Source organism: Zonotrichia leucophrys, chromosome 17 (assembly GCF_028769735.1).
Source record: "Zonotrichia leucophrys gambelii isolate GWCS_2022_RI chromosome 17, RI_Zleu_2.0, whole genome shotgun sequence".
NCBI lineage: Eukaryota > Metazoa > Chordata > Aves > Passeriformes > Passerellidae > Zonotrichia > Zonotrichia leucophrys.
Window position 1 is genome coordinate 7,692,635 of NC_088186.1, and position 27,751 is coordinate 7,720,385.

Sequence of the window (27,751 nt, forward strand, 5' to 3'; positions counted from 1 at the left end):
CCTGTGGGGTGGAGAGGCTGCAGCTGGTGTGAGCAGACACCAGGTACCTGGAGATCTGGAAGCCAGTTCAGCTTGGGCTTGGCTTTGCAGCTGCATTGAAGGTGGAGGCATTAAGGGACACCCAGCTGGAGCGTGGCTGTAGAGCCACAGTGAGATCAGCCTTTCCCTAGTGCCCAGCTGGCACTGCCAGGCTTCACTGTGCCCACTGGGGATGGCTGGGGAGCTGTGCCTGCATCCCAGGGAATCCACCAACCAGCTCCCATGGGAAAGGCTCTCCTTGCTGAGCTGCCTTGTGATAAGGCATCAGCTGGGACTTGTCAGCGGGCTCCAAACGCTCTCGTCACAGGGGCTGTCAGCAGAGCCTCTTTCAAGTGTCACTTCCCAGCATTAATTACCAGGGATGGCAAATCCAATGGAGATGGAGCAGTTCTGCTCACCCTGCAGCTGCCTGTGCTGCAGCTTCCCCCTGTGCTGGGCACTGACTGATGGCAGGTGCTCTTCCCAGCACTGGGGGTTTGCACACCCCACTCTTGGTGTCTGTTGGGTCAATTTTCCTTTCTGTGTGCTTTTTTTATTTTTTTTTTTTTTTTTAATTTTTATTCACCACTTCTGGATGTATCCAGTCAGGGAACGAGGCAGGGCTGTCTCTGCTCTGTGCAGTCCCTGCCCAGGAGGCCTGAGCAGCACAAATGTTTTGCAGATCACGGCTCAGCAAGCCAAACTTTCCTCCCCAGCTCAGGCAGTGATGTGGATGGGAGGGATGCTCCCATGTGGTGGCAGAGCATGTGAAGTGAATCCCAGCACAAACAAAACACAGGAGTGATGTGCTGAATAATGACATCTAGCAACAAGCGTGTCTGAGTGATAAAGTTAATGAAATTACAGGTTCTGACCTGATACCAGGCTCTGCTGTGGGGAGATAAACAGCAGGGCAAAGATGAGATGTTTATTTCTCCCTAGCTGCAGTTGTAATCTGGATGCACTGTGCAGGGCCATTAATGTTATTACTGTTATGCAAAATCATTTTTGACTTGGGGGGAAGAAAAAAAAAAAAAGAGAGCAAAGAAAGAAAAATCTCCCAACTGCCTAGAAAATGTAAAGCTGACAAAATTAGAATTGCAGCAGGAGCACAAGCTGACCTGGTGACATTGTACAGAGCCCAGATGAATTTAGACAGAAGAAAAATCCAAGGCAGTTTAGGAAGAAAAGTAGAAAAGTAGTTCTTTTTTTTTTTTATTAATAATAAAATGAAATGGAGCGAGGCAGGAAGCAATAGCCAGGCTGTCCTAATTATCCAGAAGGATCCCCTGAGCTGGGATGGAGCAGGGACTGCTCTGTCTCTTTGTGGGTTTGGGTTCTCTCTGGCAATTAAAAGGTCTCTAGGATTGTGTCTCAGTGGGTGTGCATGGTGTCAAGTGGGGCCTGTGGTGTGGGGTGCAGTTTCTGGGCTTTGGTCTTTGCTGGGGAGACCCTCTCTCTCTGAAGTCACACCAGTATGTACATGGGGTTCAGTGATTATGGAATTCAGGAATTTGGGTAGATTTGTGCAGGTGTTGTCACCTTCTCAGCTCCTCTGTCCTCACTTCCCTGTGGAGTTTCCAGTCCGTGCTCCTCATGAGTTCTGCTCTTCCCGAGCAGATGGCCTCAAGCTCCATCCCTTTGGGAATTCCTCACCTGCTTTTCTCTTTCAATATACACAGCTGTCATCCTCACAGACACAGCTTCATCCTACAGCAGCAGGAGCCCTTTGCCTTTGTCCATCAGGTCCTGTTGGAGGGACTTTGGGCCCCATTCATTGCAGGTGACACTGCTCCATCCCTGTCTGGATGCATTGGATGCAATGGAGTTGGCATCCCAAACTCACTATGGGATTACCCACAAGTTCCTCAGAGAAGATTTTGCCAAACCAAATCTCCTAAGGATCAGCAAGGAGCAGAACTTCTGCCTGGTGAAAACTGGGGAGAAACCAGACTTGAAAATCGACTGTCTGCAATTCCACTCCTGCAACAAAGGACCCATCTTTATTTCTCAGTTTCTTTCATGTTTGAAAAAAGAACATTTCAAGCAGGCCTTTGTGCTGGCTTCACAGGCTCTGCAGTCTGGGTATGGCCTCCAAGTCTAGACAGGAGACAGGACTTATTACTGATGGTTCCAATGATTAATACCATGGGCATATCAAAGGTGTGGCTGGGCACTCATCTTGAATTCCTCTCCTGGACTTACTTCTCCCCTGCTGGGTTGGCTCAGGTAAACCTCTGAAGTTTCTCTTACTCAATCCATGGATGCTTTCCTCAGCAGTGGTATTGAGATTCTTTTTGAGCATTCCTGAAAGATGGTCTGGCTCCTAGAGTGCACCTGGAGATGTGGATCCAGCTCCACTCTGCCACTGGCTGCTCTGACAGCCCTGGCCATGTCATTTAATGGTCCAGGGGTTGGAGAGGGAGCCAAGGCAGAGAGCAGGTAGGGCAGCATAAGGAAATACTGGATTTATATAAAATAATGGAACTGCTGGAAATACTGGAACTGCTGATATCAAGGCTTGTGGTCCCCCCAGTCTCCCACCCAAGCTGCTCTGGGTGGTGCAGACCAGGAGAACTGTGGGAGAAGGGATTTAGGCAGGGAAGACAAATGGCTTTGAGGTAACAGCAAAAAGCAAGGGAAGGATCCTGATGAGGGCAAGAGAGAACTTCCTATGCCCCCATCAGCACTGGAGGAGCTGTTCTGGTGGCTGCATCTCAGAATTGTTTTTCCTTCCAGTGGAGACTCCTCTGGGGAGAAGTAAGGCAGTGCTGTGGGCTGTTGGATGTTGGGGCTGTGGAAAGGGACATTTTGGGGGCTGAGCTGTGCAAGAGGAGGGCAGGTAGTCAAGCTCTTCCCTAGAGTTGCCATTCATTGATAATTGTCTTGGAGATGAGATTTAGGGATGGGTGTGAGTTGGGGCGATGCCCTCACAATGGACAGACAGGTGATGGTGCTGCTCTCCATGCTGGAGAAGGGAGAGCATTCAGGAAACAAGAACTGGATGTCTGGGCTGATAATGATGTCCTTGAGGTGACAGCCTGTGTCCCTGAGGGCACACTGGTGCCAGGCTGGGCTCATGGCTGTGCCAAGGTGTGCCCATGGCTGTGCCAAGGTGTGCCATTCCTGGTGCCCACACTGGGGCTGGGAGCCCCCATCTGCTGCTGCTGTTGGCTTGAGGAGTCAGCTGCAGTTCCACCCCGATTCCCAGCATTACCCAGAGGCTTTCTGAGCCTTTAATAAATAAAGTGATGGCTTAACGTTTGCTGGGGCTGGAGGCTAAAATGGGACACTGCGTCAGGCCAGCATCTGATGTGTCTTGGGGCTCTTCTCTCCAGTGACCTGATGGGATCGTGACCCTCTTTGTACGTGATCAGCTTTTCCCAGCTCTAATCCCAGCCAGCTCCTCCTGTAATTTATAGGGACCTTTGAAAATGTATATTCTCATAGCTTGCCAGTGAAAAGTGGTTTTTCGCAGTCCTCTGATAAAAAACAGCTGCAACTTTCAGCTTTAAAGAAATGAAAAAAAAGGAAAAAAAAAAGAAAAAAAGGAAAAAAAAAAGGTGGGGGCTCGACAGGGCAGAAATTGGCTCCTAATTCAAGGAGGCACTTCCAGACATGCTTAGGTAGTGTCTCTAGTTAATAAAGATGTTTAAGCTGTTTTCAAGCCCAGCATGTTCAGCTGTGACTGAACTGAATGCATTAATGAAGAGAATGAGGGCTCCAGTTAGAGAGGTTACACCAGCCATGCCATTGGGTCTCCGGTTCTGTGATGATGCCAGCTCAGGCTTCAGTGTGGATTTGCAAATGTCCTGACCTGCCAGGGAAAAGCTGTGCTTTGCAGAGATAAACACAGCCATAATTAATATATTAATGTATTAACTGTCTTTGGAGATCTCGATGGAGAGGTGCCAGGCTGGAGTTTTAGGTTTGTTTTGTTCACCCCATTGCAATGGTTGCCTCCACCCCAAATCTGGGTTGTCCTCCCCACTCTGGGAGGAGGAATGGTGGGGCTGTGGGACACGATCTCCCCTCCTTAGACCCACAAGAAAATGGATCAAAGCAGCATCACAGATGTGTGGGAACACACTCAGGACATCTCTCCCACCAGAGCCATATCCAACATACTCCTGCCTCTAAGAATGGCTCAGAAGGGACAGGGACCCTCCTGGGGTTTGCGGCTTTCCTCTGGTCCTGCAGCCCCTGGCTCATGGTTTTGTGGCCCATGCTTAATGACTAATTAAGGTTTACACACCTAGGGTCAGCCAGGGCTCTTCTGGCTCATGGCAACTGTTGCTGTGGAGAAGAGGCTGCTGGGGTGGGCTCCTGATAAGTTTTAATGTTTTCCTTCCCTCCCTTTGCTACAACCTGCTCATTAATTTGATGAGACAGAGGAGGGAAGAAGCAGCTGGAAAAGTGGCTTTGAATGGTGCCATTGGGACTGGAACAGAAGCAGGGTGGTTTATTATGCCAGCATTTTGCTGAGCATCTGAAGAGATGCTGGATTTGTGAAGTCCTGCTGCTTTGCAAGGCTTGGACTGCACATGGGCTCACCCTGATACTCCACAACATCCCAAGTTGAAGAAATACCCTTGGTTGCCCCCTCTTCCAGCCACAGCTGGGTGACTTTTGGCTCCTCAAGTCAGCAGCAGCTCTTGAATGAGGAATTTTGTGGAGTTTTGTGGGGCTGCAGATGCCCAGAGGGGATGTCATGGCAGTTTCATGTGCAGTAGCCCTGATTCCCCAGGTGTCCAAAGTGTTTTCCATCCAGGCGAAATCACAAGCTCACAGAAGATAAGCTGTGAAGTGTTGGCTGTCCAAGGAAAATAAGCCATCAGGAGCTATATTTATATAAATGCCAGGCACACATTGTTCATCACTTTGTGCATCACTATGAATGTTTGATAAAGCACTACATTATTTAAAAGTGTAGCTGGGCTGTGGGACAGTTGTTGACCAAGATTAGCTTCAAGATGACTCTTTTTTTTTTTCTTTTTTTTCTTTGTTCCTCTGATGGAAAATCTAAAAAAATAATATGATGGCTGTTTACTTGCTTTGGGGGATCTCAGGTGTCCTTGCACTCCTGAGGTTCTCAGCTGGGTTGCATCTTGTGTGCAATGCAGAGGACCTGGGAGAGCCTCAGCTCTTACTGGGGCTGTCACAGAATCCTGGAAGGGTTTGGGTTGAAAAGAACCTAAAAGACCATCTGGTTCCAACCTTCAGCCACAGGCAGGGACATTTTCCACTAGACCAAGCTGTTCCAAGCTCCGTCCAACCTGGCCTTGGACACTTCCAGGGATGGTGCTTCCATGGGATCAGCATGGAGTGAAAAGCTGCCACTGGTTTCTGGAGTCATACTGATCAGAGGAGGATGTGGGATGAAGGAGAACAATCCCACAGTGTACCCCATTTCTACTGGAAGTACACAGATGCTGGTTAGCATCGGCCCTCAGGCTGGGGCTGCTCTGGATCCTGTCACCTGAGCAAGTGATGGGTTTGCCTTAAACCACAGCACTCAGCCCTTTTTCTCTTCTCTTGGCTTTTAGTGGCATTGTGGCTCCACCAGTTGGCATGTGGAGATTTTTGCTCATCATTCCATCCCAGATTTGTGGGTTTTATGGGGAAGGGAGCAGGGAGGGCAGGTACAGCACCACCTCTTCCCCCTGTTTGCGTGTCCTCTTCCCACCGGTCGTGTTTTACCTGGCCACGGCACCGAGACGGTTTTGTCAGCTGGCTCCTAAGGAAGATGGATTGAGGCTGGGCACCTGTGCTCATACTGGGTCTGCAGGCACCTTCCAGCCCCATTTATCATTAGGCACTGACCTCCCTGAAGGACCAGTGGGAGAGGAAACTTATTAACGAGGTGCTTCAAATCAATCCTTTCTGACGGCCCCGCTGAGTTACGGCGTTTGCTGTGACTCTCCCACTGGGTCCTGCGAGTGTGGCAGTGCTCAGCCTCACCTCTTTACCTGTGTGGCTTGGAATAGGTTTGGTTTTGATATCCTGCGCTTTCTGGGTGTTCCCAGGTCTTCTCCTTAGCCAACAAACTAGCTCTCAGTTCATTATCTGCTGCCTCCACATTTCCCATGTTGTTGGTCCTTTTGGTGCTGCTTTTGGAGCTGAAGCTCCTGGCCACATAGAGAGATTTTGGTAGTTTGCCCTTCTCCTGTGTGTTGGCATCTCTCCCTCATTCATCCTGGCACGTGGCACAGCATTGTCAGTACTGTGAAAATGTCACCTTGTCCGCTGGGCAGAGGAAATGTATTTTCTAACTAAAAAGTTAATTCTGCACCATGCTGCTGAGCACGGAGTTGGGGAGTGGTGGAGACTGGCCAGGGGCCACTGTGTCACATTTCCCACCCATATTGTCCAGCTGTGGCTGTTCCTGGAGCCCTGTCCTGCCCACATCCATCCTTTGGGGTGCTGGCATTTGCTCACATTCACTCGACAAAGTGCTGCTGCCTCCAGGTTCATCCCCCAGCAGTGGCTCCTCAGACAGATGGGGATGGGACTTCTCCTGCCCTCAGCGAGTCCCTGCCCCAGCTGGCTCCATGGGGAACGTCTCCTCTGGCTCTGCAGAGCTGCAGGAGCTGTGTGGTGGAGGGAGGGAGCTCGAGGTCAGCACTCTGCTCTCCAGCCAGTGTGTCTCCTCCATGCAACATTAGCCCCGACTGCTCCGTGTGCCCATTAGCACCAAATCGGGAAGCTTCCTCCAGAGGGTTCTTATTTAACTTTTCAATTATTTGATAACTTGAGGAGCATTAGCTGATACTGAGGGTCTGCCCATCTTCCCTCATCCTCTCTGCTGGCTGCCTAAGCAAAAAAAGTTATGATGTCTCATAAAAACCCCCAAGTTAAGGATTTTATTAGAGCTGGGAAAATGGGAAATGGAGTCTCTGTTGGACTGGACCTCCTCAGTGCTGGGGCAGGGGGAGATGGAGCAGCACCCCACCAGCAAAGGTTTTTCCTTGCAGGACAAATGGGATAAAGAAATAAATGCCATGTACATATTAGGGAAGGGGTATGCTAAAAGGTCTTTGCCCTGCTGAAGAGCTGAGGGTTTGCTGGGCAGAAACAGCTCCAGGGAAGGAGCAGCTGGAGCAGCCCCAGGAGTGCAGGGACCCATCAGTTTTCGGGAGGTGCTCTCCAGGCAGAGGTGTGAGCAGAGGCGGGACTGTTGGACCGCAGCTCTTCAGCGTTTGATCTTTCCTAATATGTTTATAATTACATTGCATTATCTTAATTACCAACAGGAGAAGTGGAGGGAGCGGGAGGGGGGTAGGGAAGGGAGAGAGCTGGAGAGGCAGGGAATGTGCAGGGTGATGAGTTACTCGCAGCCTCCATCCACGGGGCCACGGCTGCGGTTGGAGCTGGAAACGATGCTATTAATACAATGCTTATTCATTTCCCATCATAAAAACATGGAAGCGCGTTCCGAGCGAAATTAACATTCCGTGACATTTCCCGGTAAACGGCGAGTTTGCACACATGAGTGGAGGCAATTAGCTGGGAAGTGACTGAGCGCCGTGACTGGGGAGAGGATGAGGAAGGGTCAGGGCAGCCGGTGCCGGGTGGGTGCTGCCGTGGGCTCCAGCTCTGCCCATCCCTTCCCAGTGGGATGGGGGTCCTGCCAGCTCCTGCCCACCCAGCTGCAGAGAGCATGGGAGCTGCAGATGTTCTCTCCTGCTCCGTTCAGATGGGGGAAATGGCAAAGCTTGGCAACAAAGGTGAAAAGCAAAGAGTTTTGGGGTGCCCTGGGGTCCCTGTCGTCACTGTAGGATGCTGTTCTCCATCCCACTGCACACCAGCCTTTCCCGGCATTCCCTTTCCTGTCACGCTCCTAAAGCTTTATTAGAACCCAATGGAGACTTTTTCCCAGATTTGTTAAACTACTGAAAACTTCTGATCCTATCAGGACTTTTTTTTTTTTCCCCTGCCTCGTACCAGATAAGGGCTGTGCTGGCTCTGAGCCCGGAGCTGAGGGTGGTGGAGAACAGGGTAGGGAAGCAGTCATCTCATGAATATATGAAGGAGGAAAGTACATTTGTTCAGTTTCCTTCAAAGGAGACATCTTGAATAAAACTTTATCTCTACTTCTGCTTCCCTCCCCCTCCAATTTGCAATTGAAATCAGACTTTTGCGTATAAAGATCTATTTTTATAGCGACAGATTTATTAATGTATATAATAATCTAATAATGTATTAATAGCTGTGTATTAATAGCTATGTATTAATAGCTGTGCTAAAAAAGATGTATACAGCCTCTATTTTAAAACTCAACAAAAAAGGCCAGGAGAGAGAAGAAAGAAAAAGTCAACATGGAATGCAAGGCTGTTTTCAAAATGCTCCTGGGCTCCTCTCTCCCTCTGTTGCTGTGTGAGAGCCCCATTTCATAAAAGAGCTATTTGGAGATCCTCCTTCATCTTTGCTTTTGATGTTTTTTGTATATATCCATATATAGAGAGAGAGATATACATTTGAATAAAAGTATATATATGGAGATATATTTATATATATGCATTTAAATAAAACAGATTTATATGTCCTGAGTTGGCTGTGGAATGCAAACAGCAGCTTCCCTGTGTTTCTTGGACACAGTGGCTGCATGTGGCACTTGGCATGGACTGCTGGAGATAGGGGACCAAAGGGAACAGGTTTTCCTGCTCGAGAGAGGTTTGGTGGCTGGAGAAGCACATGGAGAGGTGAAGTTCCCAGTGTTCCTCCTTATTCCCATGCTCTGTGGCAGGATGTGACTCCCCAGATGTGTTTTCCTCTGAGTACGTGCAAAGCTGTTGTACAAATCTCTCCCCCTGTCATCACATCAGCATCAGTGTAATTACCTAATTTTATGCTACTAAAGCTCTGTGCTTTGTGGAGCTCAGTACCTTCAGGGTGGCACTGTTGAAAATCAGTCCACATCCCAGTCTCAGAACAAACACCGTTAGTTATTTCATGCTTCGGAAAGCAACAAACACCCATTATTTAGAGCTGGTGAGAAATCAGGGCTTCCACCATGTGGAAAACTTCCAGCATTGTGAAATTTATGCTTGTTCCAAAATAGGATCAGAAAGTCAATTTCTTGAAATACTTTGTGGAACAGAAATTTCGAAAATATTGATCGAGAAACATCAAAATGAGCTTGCTGAATATCAGGGAGTTGATTTGGAGGAAACAATTATAACGTTATTAAACTGGCACTTCCCTGGTGTTCCTGTGGTGTGTTAGGGACGTGGTGATTTATTAGACCTTTAGAGCCCGTGTCAGTGGTTCCTAGGAGAGTCCCCTGCCCTGTGCCTAGAAAAAGCAGATTATTTGATAAATACTGGAAGTGGTCAGTGAAAGGGCAGGAGAGAAGAGTCAGTGTCTGAGGTGAGGGGCTGCATCCTCCACATTACCATGCAGGGCAGGAGGTAGAAACCCCACTGACCATGGCTTCTAATTGTGCCCAAACTTCTTCCATTTAATCCTTGATTGAGTTTGTCTTGTTGCAAAATGCTCAGTCGAGCAGCTTTTGAGATGCTCTGGAGTTATTCCTCTCACTGAAACTCTGGGAGCGTTGTGGCCACTGTTAATATTGAGGGATCAATAACTTGCCTTCTGACAGCCAGAAATCAAAGAGAAAAATGGGAAAACCAGATGCTTAAAAACCTGTATTTTATAGAAATGTGTTTTAGTTCATACCTAGTGTGAGAAGCTCTGACAGAAGCTGCTGTGGGCATGCAGGTGTTGTGTGAGGAGAGCGCAGGTGGTTGAGGCTCCAAGAAAAGAACCTTTAAGCCAGACATCAAAGACTTTGAGGCTCAGGGAAGCTGGCACCTTTGCAGACCACAAACCTCATTGTTCTGTTTTAATCAGATGTAAAACCCAAGCTGTAGGACTGTCCAGCTCTCCCACCACCCAATGGCACCACGAGGTTTGTGCCTGGTTTGGGGAGAGGCTGCTCCACTGGAGTCCTCAAGGCCACATCTGAAGACTAAAACACCTCAGCAATTCTGAGAGCTTTTTTCTGACAGCTAAGGGGTATTTCCATCACTGCCTGGCTTTGCTGGCTGGGAACAGGTTACAGTCAGAGAGGTTTTGTAGTGCCTTGAGAATGTGTTGGAATAGTGGAGACAACACCCAAGTGTGACTGTTGGGGGCTCACAAATAGTTCATATCTCAGTTAGGGTTTGTGAGTGCTTGTACTGATCCAAGCCTGGCACTCTGAGATGTGGAATCCCCCCAGGGATGGTGAGATCCTGCTTGTGGCATGTCCCCAGAGCAACCCCCCATACCCATCCAGTGTGTCTGGCAGGGTGCAGCTCTCCTGGCTGAGCTGGAATAATGCTGCTGCTTCCCATCTCCATTGCAATGTATTTTTTACCCAAACATTGCTCATATTGTTCCGCTGATGACTACTTTTTTTGTTGTTGTTGTCATTGTAATTTTTAAGCCAAACAACATATTTTCCCACTGCAATTTGTGCCAGCAGAAAGGAAGGAGGAGAGAATGGCTCTGGGTAGGAATTGTTTTGTGGGAGACGTGCAAACGAATAGGGGAGCCATAAGGAGAGCAAATCTCTTTTCAAATAGAATATGGGGGTGGACAGGAGGGAGGTGTTCGTCAGGAATGTGTGCTGTGCTTTGCAAAGGTAGGGTGACCTTCAGCTGTGTCCTTAAAGTGCTGCCAGAGAGGAAAGCTGATTTTGTGGGGGCTGGAGAGCCTCGTGATTCCCCTGCTCCTGGGGGGGAGATGGAGATCACAGCCTCGTGCCAAGCCCTGGGGTGGATCCCACCACCTCTGCCAGGCTGGGTGGAGAATCTCTCAGCACAGTGACGGAGATGTGAGCTCAGCAGCCCCGGGTGGATTTATCCTGGGAGCTGGGGAGGGGAGAGAAGGCGTTTGGCAAGCTGTGCTGGAGGGGAGGACAGTCCTGGCTCCTCTGGGATGAGTCGTGTTCGGCCAGTGCTGGGAGGAGCTGGTGCCTGACGTGGCTGTGTCGTGCTGGGGAGCAGCATGTGGGAGCTGTGGAGGTGCCAGGAGCTGCTGGCTGAGCCTGAGTTTGGCACAGGCAGTCCAGGGGGGCTCGCAGGGTGGTGTAGAATAAAGCAGTTCAGTTGGAAGTGATCTGCAAGGATCAGCTAATCCAGCTGCCTGACCAATTCAGGGCTGGCCTGTAGTTAAAGCAAATTATTAAGACCACTGTTTACCCCATGGCAGTGCTTCTTCCCATCCTTTTCTGACCAGCTGGAACCTCCAAGGGCTGCTGTGGGGAGGCCCAGAGGGCAGTTTGGTTTGCAGTCTGTCTCGTGGATGTGATGGACAGCCCCAGCAAGTGCTGTCTCATTCCATTATGGTGCAGTGGTCTCTTCTTCTCTCTCCCTTTTGGCACTGCTGGCAGTGCATGAAGGGCTCTCCCTTCATCCTTCACCCCTCATGCTCACACAGTTGAAGCTCTTGCTGTCTTTCATTTGTCACTGAAGGTTTTTTATATGCTATGTTTTTTTCTATGCCCACCCATGCCAAACTCTTCCTGCTGATATGCTGGTACCATGTCAACAAGGGTCTTTTCTCATTTCTCATTTTCCTTTCATTCCTTTCTTTTTTCTTTCCCCTTCCCTTTGTTTTTTATTTTTTTTGGGTTTTTTTCCCCTTCTTTTCTTTTCCTGCTTTACTTTTCTCTCCTCCCTCCTGCTTCCCTGTCCCATTTCCTTTCTCCAAACCCCTGAGCACAGAGATGCCAACAATGTGCTGGCACACCTGTGCAGAGCAGTGAGCTGCACCAGCCCTTTGCTCCCAATTCCTGCAGTATTTGGAGCATCCTCCCAAATGAAGGACACCCCTTCCCTCCCCACTCTGCATTTTTTGGTGTTTGCTGCGCTGACAGGTGTGGGAGCAGCTGCCCCAGGATGGCTGTGCCAGCGTGGTGCCCAGATGGGTGCAGTCACCACGGCCCCATCAGGGGCCATGAGGCTGCTGTGACCTCGCTGAAGGCATGGTCCCCTCCTCCTCCTCCTGGCCTCCTTTTGGTAAATAAGCCCCAGCTGTGCAAGCCACTCCAGAGCTCCCTGCTCCACTTCCACAAGTCCTGTATCACACAGCCCCAAGATCTGGATAACTCTCCATCTGTTCAGGGCAGGCCCTGCCACACATTCTGCTGGGCAAGGGAGCTGCAGGGTCAGGCTTCCCCCTGTGAACACAGCAGCAGGAGGCTGAGCCACCCCAGTGCTGCCCCAGCATCCTTCCCTGGCACCTCAGGGGGATGTGTGCTCTGGGGATGGGACTGGATGCTCTTTGGAGACCCTTTCTCTGTTCTGGATATATTTTTCCTCATATGATGCTGCCTGCTGGGGCATCTGATACTGCAGGACTCAGCTGTGCCCGCTGTAAACGTCAGGGGCTTTGGGGAGCTCTGTCTTTGATCTGTGGTTCCTGGGGGAGCCTGATACTGGAAAATTCAAAGTCATTACACAGCTGGTCCCTTAGCTCCCTCTCTTTCTGGAGCTTTCCTGAAATGGTTCCCACTGCTGGCACTTAACTCAGACAGGGAGTTTGATCCTTGTTTCTCTGTTGCCTGGTATGACTGGGTGGATGCTCTCCCTCTGTCTCCCAGCATGGCAGCACTGGACATTGTTTACCAACAGGGCATTGTTTTATTGGTTTAATGTGAATTGTTTTGACTTAGTGACCAATCACAGTCCAGCTGTGTCAGAACTCTGGAAGGAGTCACGAGTTTTTCATTATTACCTTTTAGCCTTCTGTGTGTATCCTTTCTGTATTCTTTAGTATAGTTTAGTATAGCATAATATAAATAGCATAATGTAATATAGTGTAATATAATATAGTATAATACAATGTGATACAATGTAACATAGCATAATACAATGTAACGTACTATTGTACAATATAATAGAGCATAATACAATATAGCATAGCATAATATAATATAATGTAATATAATATAATATAATATAATATAATATAATATAATATAATATAATATAATATAATATAAATTAGCCTTCTAAGAACATGGAGTCAGATTCATCATTTCCTTCCTGCTACGGGAGACCCTGAAAATCCCACAGGACCCAGCTCCAGCTTACCCAAGGAAAGGTTTCATGGGCAGAGGGGACACGGTGTGGCCGCTGTTTTGTAACCACAGCCCCTTTGCTGGCGTTGCAGCTCCCGAGGTGACGCAGGAGACGGTGGAGTCGCTGATGCAGAAGTTCAAGGAGAGCTTCCGCACCAACACGCCCATCGAGATCGGGCAGCTGCAGCCCGCGCTGCGCAGCACCTCCGTGGGCAGACGGAAACGCCGCAGCCGGCCCCGAGGTACGTGGCCATGGTGCCCTGGGACTTTGTCTTTTATGTTTTACAATTCCTTAGTGTGTAACTCTAAATTCCACTGGAGGAGACCCCCAGGGTAAGACTCAGTGGGCTGTTGGGGTGCACTCTGGCTAGGATAGACCCCAGCCCACATGGTCTTACATGGACAAAAGCAAAAGATGGAAAGTGCTCCTCTGTGGTGGGGTGAGAGAGGGACAAACCCCACACAGATCTTCTGGGTGGGCTGGTGGAGGTGCCTGTGAGTTGTGTCACATCGTGTCCCCTCCAAGGGATCCTGCTGCAAGCTCGGAGTCCCTGTCAGCTGCCCCAACTAAAAGACAATGAAACAGTTTCTTGTCAGGTTTTAATTTCATGAAGGGGTGAAACTAAATTTGGCTGTCACTCACATTATTGGGACATCTCTTCTTTCTGCTTTCCCAGTGCTTGGGGGCTTTAGGAGCTACACAGAGAGTGGGAGTGCAGCATTCATGGGTCTAAAGGCTGTACCACACAAAAGGCTCTGCCAAGGGTTTGGATCCAGGTCTCCATCTCTGGAGGAGGAGGAGATATCAGATCCCTTCAGGGGTGATGGGGATGAAGGTCCCTTGGCCATGATCTGCCCAGTGCACTGAGGGTCTTTGTGTCAGCTCTGGGAGCTGGGAAAGAAATACTTTTCTTTCTGTTTATTCTTATTTTTGTTCTTAAAAAAAGGAAAAACCTTTGTTTATCATTTATTTATGAGTCTGAAATGTGATCTTTTATTCCTGATATGTTTTCCTGCGATACAGGCCTGGAGAGGGCTTTTTTTTTTTTTTATTATAGCTCTGCCCATAAATTATTTACTTAGTGTGAAGAAAATGTTCTGACTCTTTAACTGGTTTAAATTATTTGGTTTGTTTCCTAGTAGTTATTCAAATACACATCTCTGGATCTTAGTGTGGGTGCAGGTGCTCTAGGGTCCATGGAGTCTGTCAGGGAAAGTTTCTCTGATTCCCTGCTCCAATCTCTTTTTTTTTTTTTTTTTTCTTTTGTGTGTGTTTTTATTTCATTTTTGAACTGGAAGTAAGAGGCTTTTTGGTCACTAATGGAGCAAGTCAGTTAATCCTTGCAGCTGAGTTTAGGAGGAGGCACAGTGCCCAGCTGCAGGCAGAGCCTCTGGCTGAGTGGGAGCAGAGTGTGGCCCTGAGCCAGCCTGGCTGGTCCCCAGCCTCTGGAGACACCCCCACCCCATTTCCCACCTCCCCAGGGTTCCTCTGCCTATTTGTGACCATGGGAAAGTCAGTGGTTATCAGGACAAGAGCACCCTTGGTCTCTCTCCATCTCTCCCCACTGGTTTCGTCAGTATGAGAAAATGACATTGCTTTGTACCCAGAGTCTGTGAGGGATGAGGAGGCTGAGGCAGAATGTGCCCCACGGGCTTCAGGAGGACTTTGGCTCCCAGAGTCCCCAGCCACAGGGATCCCTCACCAGCACACCCTAAAAAGGAGATTTTTAAGTTCTCAGTCCTCAGAAATCCCCAAAAAGCCAGGTAGTCCCAGTTTCTCCAGTGGAATCTCACTCTGCACAGCCCCATCCCATTCATCCTTTTTTCCTCTTAATTTAAATATGTTTTTCCTTGTAGAGGTGGGTGCTGTTGCTGAGCTGATCCATGCCATTCCCTGCCCATTCCCTGGCTTCTGTGCTGGAGTGTCACAGACATCTTTTATGAAAAATCCTTTCCTTAGGATTTTTCCTCCTGAGAAGCTGGGAGGCCTCAGGAACAAAATGTAAACAATGATTATTTTCTGCTTGGAATGCAACAGGTGCATCTGATTGGTCTCATGTGGTTGTTTCTAATTAATGGCCAATCACAGTCAGCTGGCTTGGACTCTCTGTCTGAGCCACAAACTTTGTTATCATTCTTTGCTATTCTATTCTTAGCCAGCCTTCTGATGAAATCCTTTCTTCTATTTTTTTAGCACAGTTTTAATGTAATATATATCATAAAATAATAAATCAGCTTTCTGAAACATGGAGCTAGATCCTCATCTCTTCCCCAGTCCAAGAACCCCTGTGAGCATGGTCACACTGGAGGTTTTGTTTTTACAGCCTGTGGTTACCTGTGCCTGGGGCAGGCAAGTGGCTGGAGTGCAAACAGCCCCTCAGGGCAAAGGATGATACCACAACTCGGGATGTTTACATTTCCTATCCAGTGGCAAGCACAAACCCTTTGCCTCATTAATCCATTGCAATCCATGAGAGTTGTTTTTTCCTCCCCCTAAATGAAATTGTCCATTTGGGATCCATTCATTTCCTCCTAACAGCCTCATGACAGTTCCACTGATGGAGTTTGCATCCAGCTTTCTTTCTGAGTAGTGACAAGTCAGCCTGATGGATGCATGTGTGTAATTATTTTCTTGTGGTTTGATTTAATTAATGTTTAACCTCATCAAAGCCCTACAGCTGGAGCACTCTCCCTGCAGGAACTGCACACAGCAGAAGGATTTCCTCCTCTATGGAAAAGCCCTGAAAGGGTTTCTGAGTGCTATTCCTTCAGAAGGATGGGATAAACCATCCAAACCTGATCCTCAGCCCAAGGGAAACAAATCTGGGATAAACTTTGCCTTGCTTTCCTTCCCTGCTCTGAGTGTGCATAAGCTGCTGCCCATTGCTCCTCATTAAATCTGATTTAGCCCTGAGTGTTTCAGCAGCTCTGGGAGAGGTGCTGTTTCCCCAAGTAGATTGATTTAAAAAAAAAAAAAAACAAAAACAAAACACCAAACCACACCATGCTCTCTATTTACAATGCCATATAACTTTATTTTGCCTAACGACTCTTTCATACAACCTTTCTCCCTAAACACTTTCTATGGAGTGAAGCACATTCAGAGCTTATAAATAATTGAGGGAGAGTGAGGATGGAGAGAGCTGAGGGTGAGAGGGGAGGGCTGGAAGGAAGAGATCTCAGCTGGGGGCTGGCAGACCTGGAGGGAGGGAGGGATGCTGCATTCCAGAGCGTTTATTGATCCTGAAATGCAGCCCCAGAGCATCCAGAACGGGGCAGCGATGCCCTGGGGACAGCAGCAGGACAGGGGCTGAGGTTTGGCTGCTGCACCGGGCTGTGTGCCCAGCCCCGGGCTGGGAGGTGCTCAGAGAGGGGGTCTGGTGCCCTCTCCTGGGGCAGGGCTTTAAAAACACTCTGGGTTTGGGAAGAAATAACCCATAGTGGTCCTTCTCCCGAGACACCATGTGCTGTTCATCGGGATGTGCTCCTTACTGGGGATGCAGCTCTTGTGCTGTGGAGGTCCTGGTTGTGCTCTGAGTTAGCCAGAGCTGCCTGAGGGAGGAGAGATGAGGCTCAGCTGGGCTCATCCCTGGTTCCTGCTTTTGCCAGGGCACCTCTGCTTTCACCTTGCCCTGTCTGACTGCCCTGTGGTGCCTGTGGAGCATCACATTTTGCTGGTGAGGTTTTTCTGGAGTTCACCTGGGAGCTTTCACCTCACCTGAGTCATAATATCGTGTCCAGCTCTTTGAGTCGCTCCTTGGTGAAAATAAAACCCTCCAGGCTGTGCAAGGGCTGCTGTCTGAGATCAGCATCATCCCAGATTTCCACAGTGGAAGCCCATGGCTCTGTCACCTCCTGCTGCACCTCCTGCACTGCTGGGGTGTTCTGGGTGGAGACTGAAGGAAAAAGGAAGACTGGGGAGGAGGAAGAGTTTCCTCAGCTGTATGTGAAGCCAGTGTGTGTGAACATACCCTACCACAGGGTGCTTTCTTTTAAAGGCCTTTTTTCTTTATACTTTCATGGTTTTGGGGTTAACTGAGTAAGTTTCAAAAGAAAATGTTTGTGCATTTATTTATTTATTTCTCTTTAAATCTGCATCTAATTTACCTTCCTCTGACCACATTTGATTTTTTTTTTAATGTCAGTTTTCTGGTGCTCTTTTCAGGGATAAATTAATTGAACTGAAAATTTCCACTTAGCTAATTGCATTGCCCTGCCAGCTCCTCTTAGTGCAGTGCTGGGGACGGCATTCCTCACCCAGATTTTCCTGGGAAGCCTGGGAACACAGGGCCTTGTTGAACCCCCAGAAAGCAATATTGTATGGAGTGAACGAGCATGGAATGGGGTGAACCCAATGTAGTCAGTGAGGGAAGTTGTGGGTCTTGAATTTTGTGCTATGTACAGGAATTTGCCCTTTTTCTGGAGGAAAATGAAGCAGAGAATCCTTTTTCCATTGATAGTGGCTGCAGGGTAGAGGGATCACAAAGATGTCACCCAAGGTGGCACTGCTGGGGACAAAACTAAGCTTCCACTTCCATTATAACATCCAACTTTGCAGGATTAAGTAGCTGAGGTCAGCTTGGCCTCAGATAGGAGTTATCCAAACAGCTACTGTTAGTTATTTCTTTATTTTTACTCAGTTTTGATTCCTTTTACATCTACAGTTCATTCCCTGAGATGTTCTACGACCTCCTGGCTTCAGGGAAGGGATTAAAAATGTCATGTTTGTTCTTTATGTCCTCTTTAAAGACAAAAATCTCACTTTTAAAAATATCCACGTGGCTTCAGCTAACAAAAAGTCGTTGGGGATGACTCTGGTTCCTGAATTTTATTTCCTTATCCCCACTCTGCATTAACGGGACCGTCTTTAATTACAGCATAACGAGGTGTTTGCCTTGGCACCCCGCCTTGCTCCCCACTAAATTAATGCTACACTCAAAACAAGCACCCTGCCCTGGCTCCTGCCTGAGCTGAGATCTATTTGAAGGGATTAACGAGTTTGTAAATCTGCAAACAGGATTAGAAACAAGAGCATCTTCCTTGAGCTCCCCTGCCCCACTGCCTGCTGAATGAGCTGGGCAGGAGATAGGTTGGGTGAGGAAGGGGAGCTGTGTTTTTTCTCCAGTCTCAAAAGCAGGAGTAAACCGGGTGTAAAGAGGGAGTATCTCCCTGTGAGAGCTGCTGGAGAGAGTTGTCAGTGCATTACTGATACCCAGCCCTTCAAAATTGCCATTTCCCTGTTCTCTGTCTGTAAAGCATCTTATTCCAGTTTATAACTGATTGCAGTGATTAGAGTCTTTTAGTTTTCTGCTACTGGGTGTTTTTCTCCCTGTTTTGGAAGGAAAGGGAATGCTGACCAGGCAGAACTGCTTGGCTTTACCTGGATGCTGTCCTTGTTTATCAGTAATTGCTCATGAGCATCCTTGGCCCCATCGTGATTATTCTCAGCCCTGTGCCCTGTTCTTGTGACCAAGGCTGGTAATGGACGTGGAAAAGGAGGCATTGCCCCAGTTGTAAATGTCTCACTGGAGTAATTTGGTCAGATTTTGGGGCCAGTTAAACATGAAATCACGTTCTTGGCAAGATTACTTGTGGATTAGTGTCCCTGCGTCCTCCAGATTGGGTTCTGAGATCCTCAAAACCACTGCCAAGATGTGGTCCAGCATCCTTGATGGCACCAAGGTGTAAAAGCTCATCCTTGGTGTGTGCCCCAGGCTGGCGTTGCCAGGCTGACCTCTGGCACTGCATGTTGGGTCAGAGGAGACGTTTCCTCCGCGGGCTGGGGCCCCGCACCGGGTCTCACAACTGCTGTATTTATACATCCTGCTCAGTGCTGGGTAATCAGAAAATGCAATATCGCTGTCACCAGCTCTCTGAAGACATCCAGCCTGAGTAATTTAACATGTCAGCTCCATCCATCACGGGCACGCAGCCGGCACACAAACGCACAGTGGCCGGAGGGGGCTGGGCCGTGGCTGGCAGAGCAGCTGCTGCCTGTGCCAGCTGCCTGCTCACCCTCACAGGGCTGCGTGAAAAATCACTCGGTTTTAAAATTTTAGAAGTTTAATAGTAATAAAATGGTTATAAAAATAGTAGTACAATAAGAGTAATAATAATTTGGACAATTTGAATTAGGGCAATATGAGACAATAGAAACAAAGAGTTACCGACGGTCCGGGTACCTTTTCTGGGTAGCACCAGCCCGAAAAGGACACACATTAACAAAGGATTAACCCTGTAAAACAACAGCCTGTTGCATATTCATACACTTCATACATGATGCATAAATTCCATTCAAACACAGGATTCTGTCTGGTCATCATCAGCTTCTTCCTCTGAATCCTAACAGTGCCTTCGAGGCAAGAAGAAGTTTGGTTCTTCTGATAAGAGGGAAATAAATTCTTTTTCTCTGAAAGATTCAGGTGTCCTGTGGCTGCTATCTTGCTACAAGTCCTTTCTTTACAAAAAAAAGTATCCTCCATAGCACAGTTTCTATTTTAACATTTTTTATAACCTAAAACTATATTTAACACACTACTTAAGAGAATTATTACAGCATCACTTTCTAACACAACACATATAATATTAATTTTAATATTTGCGAAAAGCCAGTCATACAATACACATTTTTCATAGGTGTGACAGCACACAGAGCACCACAGGGCTCCCTCTGTCCACCCCAGCTATCTGCCTGTGCAAAAGGGGCCAGCTCTGGTGCATGGGGAGGTGACAGAGGGATGTGACATGTCCTACCTGCACAGGCAACATCCAGGTTCCTCTCCCAGGCAGGGGCAAGGGCTGTGCTGTGTCACAGACATCTTTTATGAAAAATCCTTTCTTTACAATTTTTCCTCCTGAGAAGCTGGGAGGCCTCAGGAACAAAATGTAAACAATTGTTATCTGCTGCTGTGGAATGCAGCAGGTGCATCTGTGATTGGCTCATGTGGATGTTTCTAATTAATGGCCAATCACAGTCAGCTGGCTCGGACTCTTTGCCTTTGTTATCATTCTTTCCTATTCTATTCTTAGCTAGCCTTCTGATGAAATCCTTTCTTCTATTCTTTTAGTATAATTTTAATGTAGTATATATCATAAAATAATAAATCAAGCCTTCTGAAACATGGAGTCAGATCTGCATCTCTTCCCTCATCCTTGGTCCCCTGTGTATGCTGTCACAGTGCTGAGCTCTCAGCAGTGGGGGGACTCTCCCAGAGCTGGTGTCTGTCCCCCAGCCCTGGCCCCTGCAGCAGCCCCTGCTCAGTGAGAAGGGGATTTGCAGCAGGGCTGCAGCCCTGGCTGGTTGCCCTACGTTAGAAGCCCAGGTTAATTAAGATTTTCCTCACTCATGCAAATAATGCTTATTGGTCTTAGCACTCTGCTGTGTCTCTCAAACCCCTTGGAGTGGGTGTATCATGGCTCTGGCTGTTTTTTGTGGTGTTTGTGGCTGAAGAAGGGTCATGGTTTGGGATGTTTAACCCCCCCAGCCCCCTGCCCAAGCCCTAAATGCTGCTGTGTGCAAGCGCTGACCCTCCCTGCTGCTCCCAGGAGCAAAGGAGCCAGCAGAGCCCCTTCCTGCCCTGCTGCTGGAGCTGCCCTGAGGGCACTGCTCGGCCAGGGCAGGGCATGGCCGGGGCAGGAGCCACGTGCCGAGCTCCTGGCGTCCCTCTGGCTCCTGCCAGCCACCTCTCATCGCCGTGATTGAGCATTTCAGAGGGCAGAAGGCACCGCTCATTTTCTGTTCTCCTGCCAAGAAATGGGGAAATTGCGCTGCTGCCTAGAATAAAAGATTTTTTAAAAACAGTAAAATATTTTAATGGCAGTTTAAAGGGCCACTGTCAACCCCCAGAGGCCTCTTTTCTTTAAGCTCTGCAAAGATTGAAGGACTTGTGCCAATTAGAGTCTGTGGTGCTTTTTTAAGTATCCATTGCTTCTTGGTGGGTCTGGGGATGGAGCCAGCTGGGCTCCTGCTGCATCCCACACCATATCTGGAGAGGGGGAGGCTGGGTGAACCACAGGCCAGCCCTGCTCCTGTCGGTCCTGACTGCTGCTGTCACAACAAACTGGGGGAGCAAATGGGGCAAATTGGGTGCTGAGGAGCAGAAAAGACCCTCAGGAGGGTCCTGGTGCCCCCCCCCCCCCCTCAAGGGTTGTATTCCCCCTGTACCATTTGTCCTTGCTGGGTTTGCTAAATTTCACTGCATTTCAGCCTGCAGGTGTCCTTGGGGAGAGCAGCTGTCACACTCGGGGGTTTTCTTTGTAAGTCCCTTGAAATATATTTGTGCTTTCATTTCTGAGGATAGAAAGTGTCTTCTTACATTCACATCACTAAAGTCACTGTGGGGGTCTTGATTTTTGATGAAATCATGAATGGTAAAAGTTCCTGATCACTACTGGTGACCCCAAGCATGAAATAATGAATGGTAAAATGAAATAATGAATGGCAAAAGTTCCTGATCACTACTTGTGACCCAAAGCAAAGAACCTTAGCAAGGAGTGTAGGTTGCTGGCTGAGGAGCTCCTGGCTCCACCTGCTCCTGAGCATCCCAGCTGCCAGGGCTGATGTTTTCCTCTCTATTGCCTGCAGGTGGGATCGGGTTTGGACGTGCCAAAGGCAACTCTGGCTCGGAGGCAGACGATGAAACCCAGCTCACCTTCTACACGGAGCAGTACCGGAGCCGGAGGCGAAGCAAAGGTACAAAAGGATGCTGTGGTTGCACCCTGGTGTCAGGGGAAAAGAAATGCTTGGCTGTCCCATGGGTGATGGTGTCTGATACTGCCCGAGTCTAAAGGACAGCCACACCAGTCTGTGGTGGTCAGCACGTCCCAGGATGTGCTGTTTGTGTGATGCAGCACCATGCAGGAGCCATAAATCCCATTTCCCATAAATCCCATTTCCCAGTGATGTTGCTGAGCTTCTGGGTTTCTTTGATGGTTTCTAATATCAGTTACCCTCCACATGCCCTGGCACTTCCCCAAAGCTGCACCATTGGGGAGTGGTTGTGTCTGTCCTCATCCTGGCACCAGTGCAGCTGTCAGGGATGGTTACCCTGGCAATTCCTTGCTCCAAACTCCTATTTTCTGCCCTTTATTTCCCATGCAAAACATTCATTGGATGAAAATTGCCCAGCCTTCCACTTGGCACAAAGGCAATTAAAAAGAACAAATTCAAAACGAGAGTTGGGGCAGGGATTTGTAGACCCAAGTCCCTTTAGGCTCTTTTGTGAGTTAGAGAAGCCAAGAAACTGAAATATCATCTGGAGTTTGAAATTAGTGTCTGCATTTCCTCTCATCACATCACATCACATCACACCAGATCGGTTTTTGTCATTTTTTTCGGGACACTCAGCCCGAGCCGTTTGGTGGAGGAGAGGACGAGTTCTGCTGCTGCTGCTGCTGCTGGGTTTGAAAAATCACTGTCGGGAAATAACTCCGTTGGGAAGCAATTTAAAAATTGCACAGTGGGTCTGCTCCCTCCATTTGTTTTGTGCAGGGAGCCGGGCCCCGGCAGAGCGCGGCAGCCAGATAGATGCCGGCGCCCACCGCAGCAGCACGAGGCCCCATTTGTTTCCATGATGAGCCATTCCCATAAATGCTTCCAGTGTGTTTATTTGAATGTGAAATTGCCTCAACACCTCTGATCAGCTCGATGGTTGCGCACGGGAATAAGCTCACGCATGCACAGGGGTGTGCTGCAGTTGTTCCTGCTCAAAGGCTGGGCTTTCAATTTTATATTTCTGGGTTTTTTTTCTTTTTTTTAATGTGTTTTAGAACCAAAGAAATCATCACCATGTTTAAAATGAGCTTTTGATGAAAAGGATGAGAGGATTCGTGAGTTCCTTACCTGTTGCGGTGCAAACACGGCTGTGATCAGGGGAAAATGATAAAATAAGAAACCCAGAACGGTTAGGGTTGGAAGGGACTTTAAAATCACCTTGTTCCACCCCTTGGTATGGTCAAGGACACCTTCCACTATCCCAGGTTGCTCCAAGCCTTGTCTGACCTGGCCCTGGACACTTTCAGGGATCCAGGGGCAGCCACAGCTTCTCTGTGCAACTTGTGCCAGGGCATCCCCACTCCCATAGTCAAGAATTTTTTCCCAATAAGCTTAAACTTCCTTCTAACCCTGCCCTCTGTCAGTTTGAAGCCATTTCCCCTTTCCTGTCATTCCATGTCCTTCTCCAGCTCCTTTCAGGTACTGGAAGTACTGCAGTTATTCACTCCTAAGCCTTCTCTTCTCCAGGCTGAGCAATCCCAACACGGGAAAGGTGTTCCATCCCTCTGATCATCTTCATGCCTGTGTGACAGGAGGAAGGAATTGTTATGTTGCAAACAGGGACAAAAGAAGCTGTCCCAAAACACTGCTGGTACAGGGATCAGATTTCCCAGATGCTGGAGTAGCTTTTTCAGTGATTTATTCAGGAGTACTGGGCAGGCTGTGATGGTCCTTGGCTGCTTTGGAAAAGTCACTGAAGTTTGGGGTTTTTTCGGCTTCCACTAGGGAAAGGGGTGATAGGGCACAGGGAAGGAATGGAAAACTGTGTTTTAATGAGAGGCAGATAAATCTTTGCAAGGCTGCCTTGATGCCATTCCCCTTGAGGTCAGCTGCTCTGCAAGCCTCTTGAAAAAGGCTCATACTGGATGTCGGGTACAAAGATATTTTTATTGACGTCTGTGTTGGTTTTTGGTTGTTGGTTTTAGCTTCCTTGTAGGGCAAATATAAAGGAGCAGATGAATGGGAAGAATTCCTTTCTTTCCCAGTGAATAAGCTGTTGTTCACCTGGGCAGCTTTGATGGCTGGGTTTGAAGGGAATTCAGGAGGCAGAGCTGCCTCGCGCCATCACACAGGGCTGCCTGTTAGATCTGCCTTAGTGTTTGAGCAATGCTGTGAGAACCTGGTTTGTTCATGTTCACTGGGGGCTAACTGAGGGAATTGTCTTGCATAAAGTCCCCATTGTACTTCCCCTCCTGCCTGGATAAATTTGGCCATCGCTGCATCCTTGAAAGGAATTTTCCATTATCCTTTCATTGACTCTCCTCTCCCTCATGGAAGCAGAGCAATAGCATAGTGGGAAGTCGTAGCACCGAACTCATAATTACAAGTTCAGCCAAGATCCATAATTGGACGGGATTGTAACTCTAATAGAGAAGGATGCATCGTCAGATACAGTTAATTCTTACAATGATCTTCCCCTATCGATTTCGCCAGGCTCGCGTGTCGTTGCAGGTGCCTTTGGGTAGTTATCAGGTCCAAGGAGAGGGATTCCTTGGGGTTTCTCTCCTCGGATAAGATTTTGTAGGATTGAGCCTAATTACTTGCACTGTCAAGGCATTGATCCCAGATGATGCCATGGGAAGTTTCCACTTAGGAGGTGTGCAGGTTTGCTTTTATTTGAGCTTGGTTAAGTGGCCTCCTGTGTCTCCTGGAGAAGGAGGACAGCAGGTTCTCTAGTGCTTTGGCAAGGCAGAATAGAGAGACATTCCCACAGGACAATATTCAGCAAGGGAGAGTTTGTTCTGACAGCTCAGGAGCAGCAGAGCCACTGGTACCTGGTTTTTAGTGTAGGAACACATGGAGAAGTAAGAGGCAGCACCTTCTGTGGTCACAGCATGCTGCACCACTCACCTTCCCAGCCTCTGGGGCTGTGGGATGCCCTTACACTGATGTTACCATGCCTTTGGTGGTACACAGGGGGACACAGTATGGGTAATGCAGAATGTAATCTTATCCCTAAATGAGTTGCAGCTGGACCCTATTACTAAAGATTAGGGGCAGGCCTGATCTTAACAGGCCACACCTGTAGCCAATAAGAATAGTGGCATAAAAGAGTGGATTGGTGGGGATAGAAGTCAGATGCTTGCTGCAAGGACCAAGAACAGTCAGTGCTTAGAGGAGATGCCTGTGAGAAACATCAAGGAGGTATGAAACTCTGGCACTATGGAATCCTTGCACCATAATGATAATAGAACTGTTGTAATAAATATGTAACACAACACTTTGGAAAGTGTCTAGAGAAGTTATAGGACAGAAGAGGGTAAGGAATAAAGCAGAGGAGATCTTCCCCTGGAGTCTTGGTCTTTGCTGTTGGGCTCAGCTCCATCTCTGGGATTTGAGCTGGGAGAGGCATTGCTGGTTTATGCCAAGAAGTGCTCTATTCACACTGAGATCTTCAGTGAGATACTCCTTCTCTTCACCACTGTCCCTGCCTGTGCCCACACCAGCTCCTCACTCCTTGACAGATCAGGGTGAGCTCTGCTCTGTGGCATACAGTCTCAAGGGAGCTGGAATTCAGATTGCTTTTCCAAGTGAAACAAGTCCTGAGAGAGGCTGTCAGGCTGTGCACAACTCTGTGCTCAGGGGCTGAAGTGACCCTCAGCTGGGGCCAGGAATGTTAGATCTGCCTTAGTGTTTGAGCAATGCTGTGAGAACCTGGTTTGTTCATGTTCACTGGGGGCTAACTGAGGGAATTGTCTTGCATAAAGTCCCCATTGTACTTCCCCAAGTAGGTTTGGTCTCCAAGAAGGTTTGCTCCTTCTTGCTGACCCTCAGCACTGACTCCTTGAGGATTTCCAGAAACCAGATTTTTCTTACAACCTATTTACAACAGGACTGTGCACTGCAAGGCTGTGGGGGCTGGCTCCTCTTTCCCATTCCCCTGGGAGTCCCAGGAGCTGTGGGAACCTCTCTGCATTCTGGCTGTGGTGCACAGATGGCTTCTGTCCCCAGGGCCATCAGTCTTTGCACCTTCCACCAGTGCTGAGTCTCTGTGAGAGAGACCCTGACAGTGTTGGAAGGATGTGAATCCACATCCCCTGCTGGCCAGCAGGGCAGTATCAAAGCTTTGATGCTTCAGGGTGGGATGTGTTCAGTCAGCTTCTACTCTGAGCTTGAGAGGAAAATATTAGTAGCAAAAATCCCCCTAAAGCAAGGAGGCAGAGCCCTGAGCACAAACTCCACTTCTGCTCCATCCCTCTCATTCTGGGGTGGGGTTTGCCCTGTGCCCAGCAAAATATATTCAGTTCCAGGTCTGACTGTGCAGCCCTGAGTTTCCCTGGTCACAGGCATGGCTTTGGGATGCTCCTCCTGCACCCAAGGGAAGGCAGGGCATGGCTTTGGGATGCTCCTCCTGCACCCAAAGGAAGGCAGGGCAAGGCTTTGGGATGCTCCTCAGCTGAGGTCTCTGTGAACAAGGCACCTGGCTGTTTCCACAGCACGCAGTGATGGTTTTGACAAATTAGCAGAGTTCAATTATGTACCTTGGATTGGTGTCAGCCCCGTGTGTGCGTGTGCTGGGCTGCCTGGCGGAGCCTTCTGAGGGCTGTTAGAGAAATGAGAAGCTGAGCTTTGATCTGCCTCTGTATTTGGTGGTTAAAACAAGGCCTTTTATAAGGGAATATTAGGTATTCGGAGTCTACTACATATGAGGCAGCTTGGCTTTGATCCTCTCCCATCTCCAGAGGCAGCAGGCAGTTATTATTTCATGGGGAACTAAACGAGGTGCAGAATGAAATTTGGGCACTGCTCTCTCTGCTGCTGCCTCTGGCCTCGCTGGAGCTGAGGAAATGCTGCAGGCAGGACATCACCCCACTGTTCCATGCTCCTCAGGGAATTGCCTCCCTGCCCTGCCTTGGGCTTGGCTCGCCTTCAAACTGGGGGAGGTGCTGCTGGCAGTTAAGGGGGGACAAAAGGGGATAAAGCAAACATGTCAGTTTGGGCTGCATCCAGGGCTATGAAGGAAGAATGGGTCTGTCTGTCTGGGGCTGTCTGTCCTTAGGGATGCTTCTCTCTTCCTGGCAGCCCTGTGCCCATCCCCTCCTCATGTGGTCAGCCCATGGCATGGACAGGTTAGGATTGCTTAGGGACACAGAGCCTTTAGGATTCTTTAGGAAGAGACACAGTGCTGTTAGGATTCCTCAGAAAGGGACACAGAGCCATTAGGATCCCTCAGGAAGGGACCCAGAACTGTAAGGATTACCAAGCAAGGAACACAGAACCTTTAGGATTCCTCAGGAAGGGACACAGAGCCCTTAGGATCCTTTAGGAAGAAACACACAACCTTTAGAATTCTTTAGGAAGAGACACAGGGCTGTTAGGATCCCCCAGGAAGGAATGCAGAGCCTTTAGGATCCCCCAGGAAGGAATGCAGAGCCTTTAGGATCCCTCAGGAAGGGACACAGAGCCTTTAGCATCCTTTAGGAAGAAACACACAACCTTTAGAATTCCTTAGGAAGAGACACAGGGCTGTCAGGATCCCTCAGAAAGGCACACAGAGCCTTTAGGGTCTCTCAGAAAGGGACACACAGCTGGTCCCTGCAGGGACAGACAGACAGCTCGGCCTGTGTGGTGCACACCCAGCTGGTTCATAGCACATGGAGCTGTGCTTCACTTTGTGAGGCCAGGAAAGAGCAGCCCAGAGGGGACACCACAGCTCCCATGCGACCTGCAGATCCCCAAATGTCAGGGAAGAGGTGATTTTATGATACAAATCTTGTCTTTATGCCCTGTAGCACCGGGATCCCTCCCTCCCTGCAGGCTGCACCACAGCCAGGCTCACACTGTGATGTCCAGGACAGTGGAGGATGCTCCTTATTCCCAGCCATTCTCTGCTCTCCGTCATGGATGCTGCTTTTCCAGCCAGTGAACAAATGTGGTGCTTTTTCATG

General features: G+C 48.6%; 1 protein-coding gene across 3 annotated transcripts in view; it reads left to right on the plus strand.

The window, feature by feature from the left end:
- ASTN2 (astrotactin 2) overlaps positions 1 to 27,751 on the plus strand; it is a 354,980-nt gene that overhangs the window by 90,896 nt on the left and 236,333 nt on the right. For all 3 annotated transcript variants that reach the window (XM_064728027.1, XM_064728028.1, XM_064728029.1), the window contains exons 4-5: positions 13,183 to 13,332; positions 21,675 to 21,782. In XM_064728027.1, the coding sequence (XP_064584097.1) occupies positions 13,183 to 13,332; positions 21,675 to 21,782 (258 nt within the window). The remainder of the gene's footprint in view (positions 1 to 13,182; positions 13,333 to 21,674; positions 21,783 to 27,751) is intronic.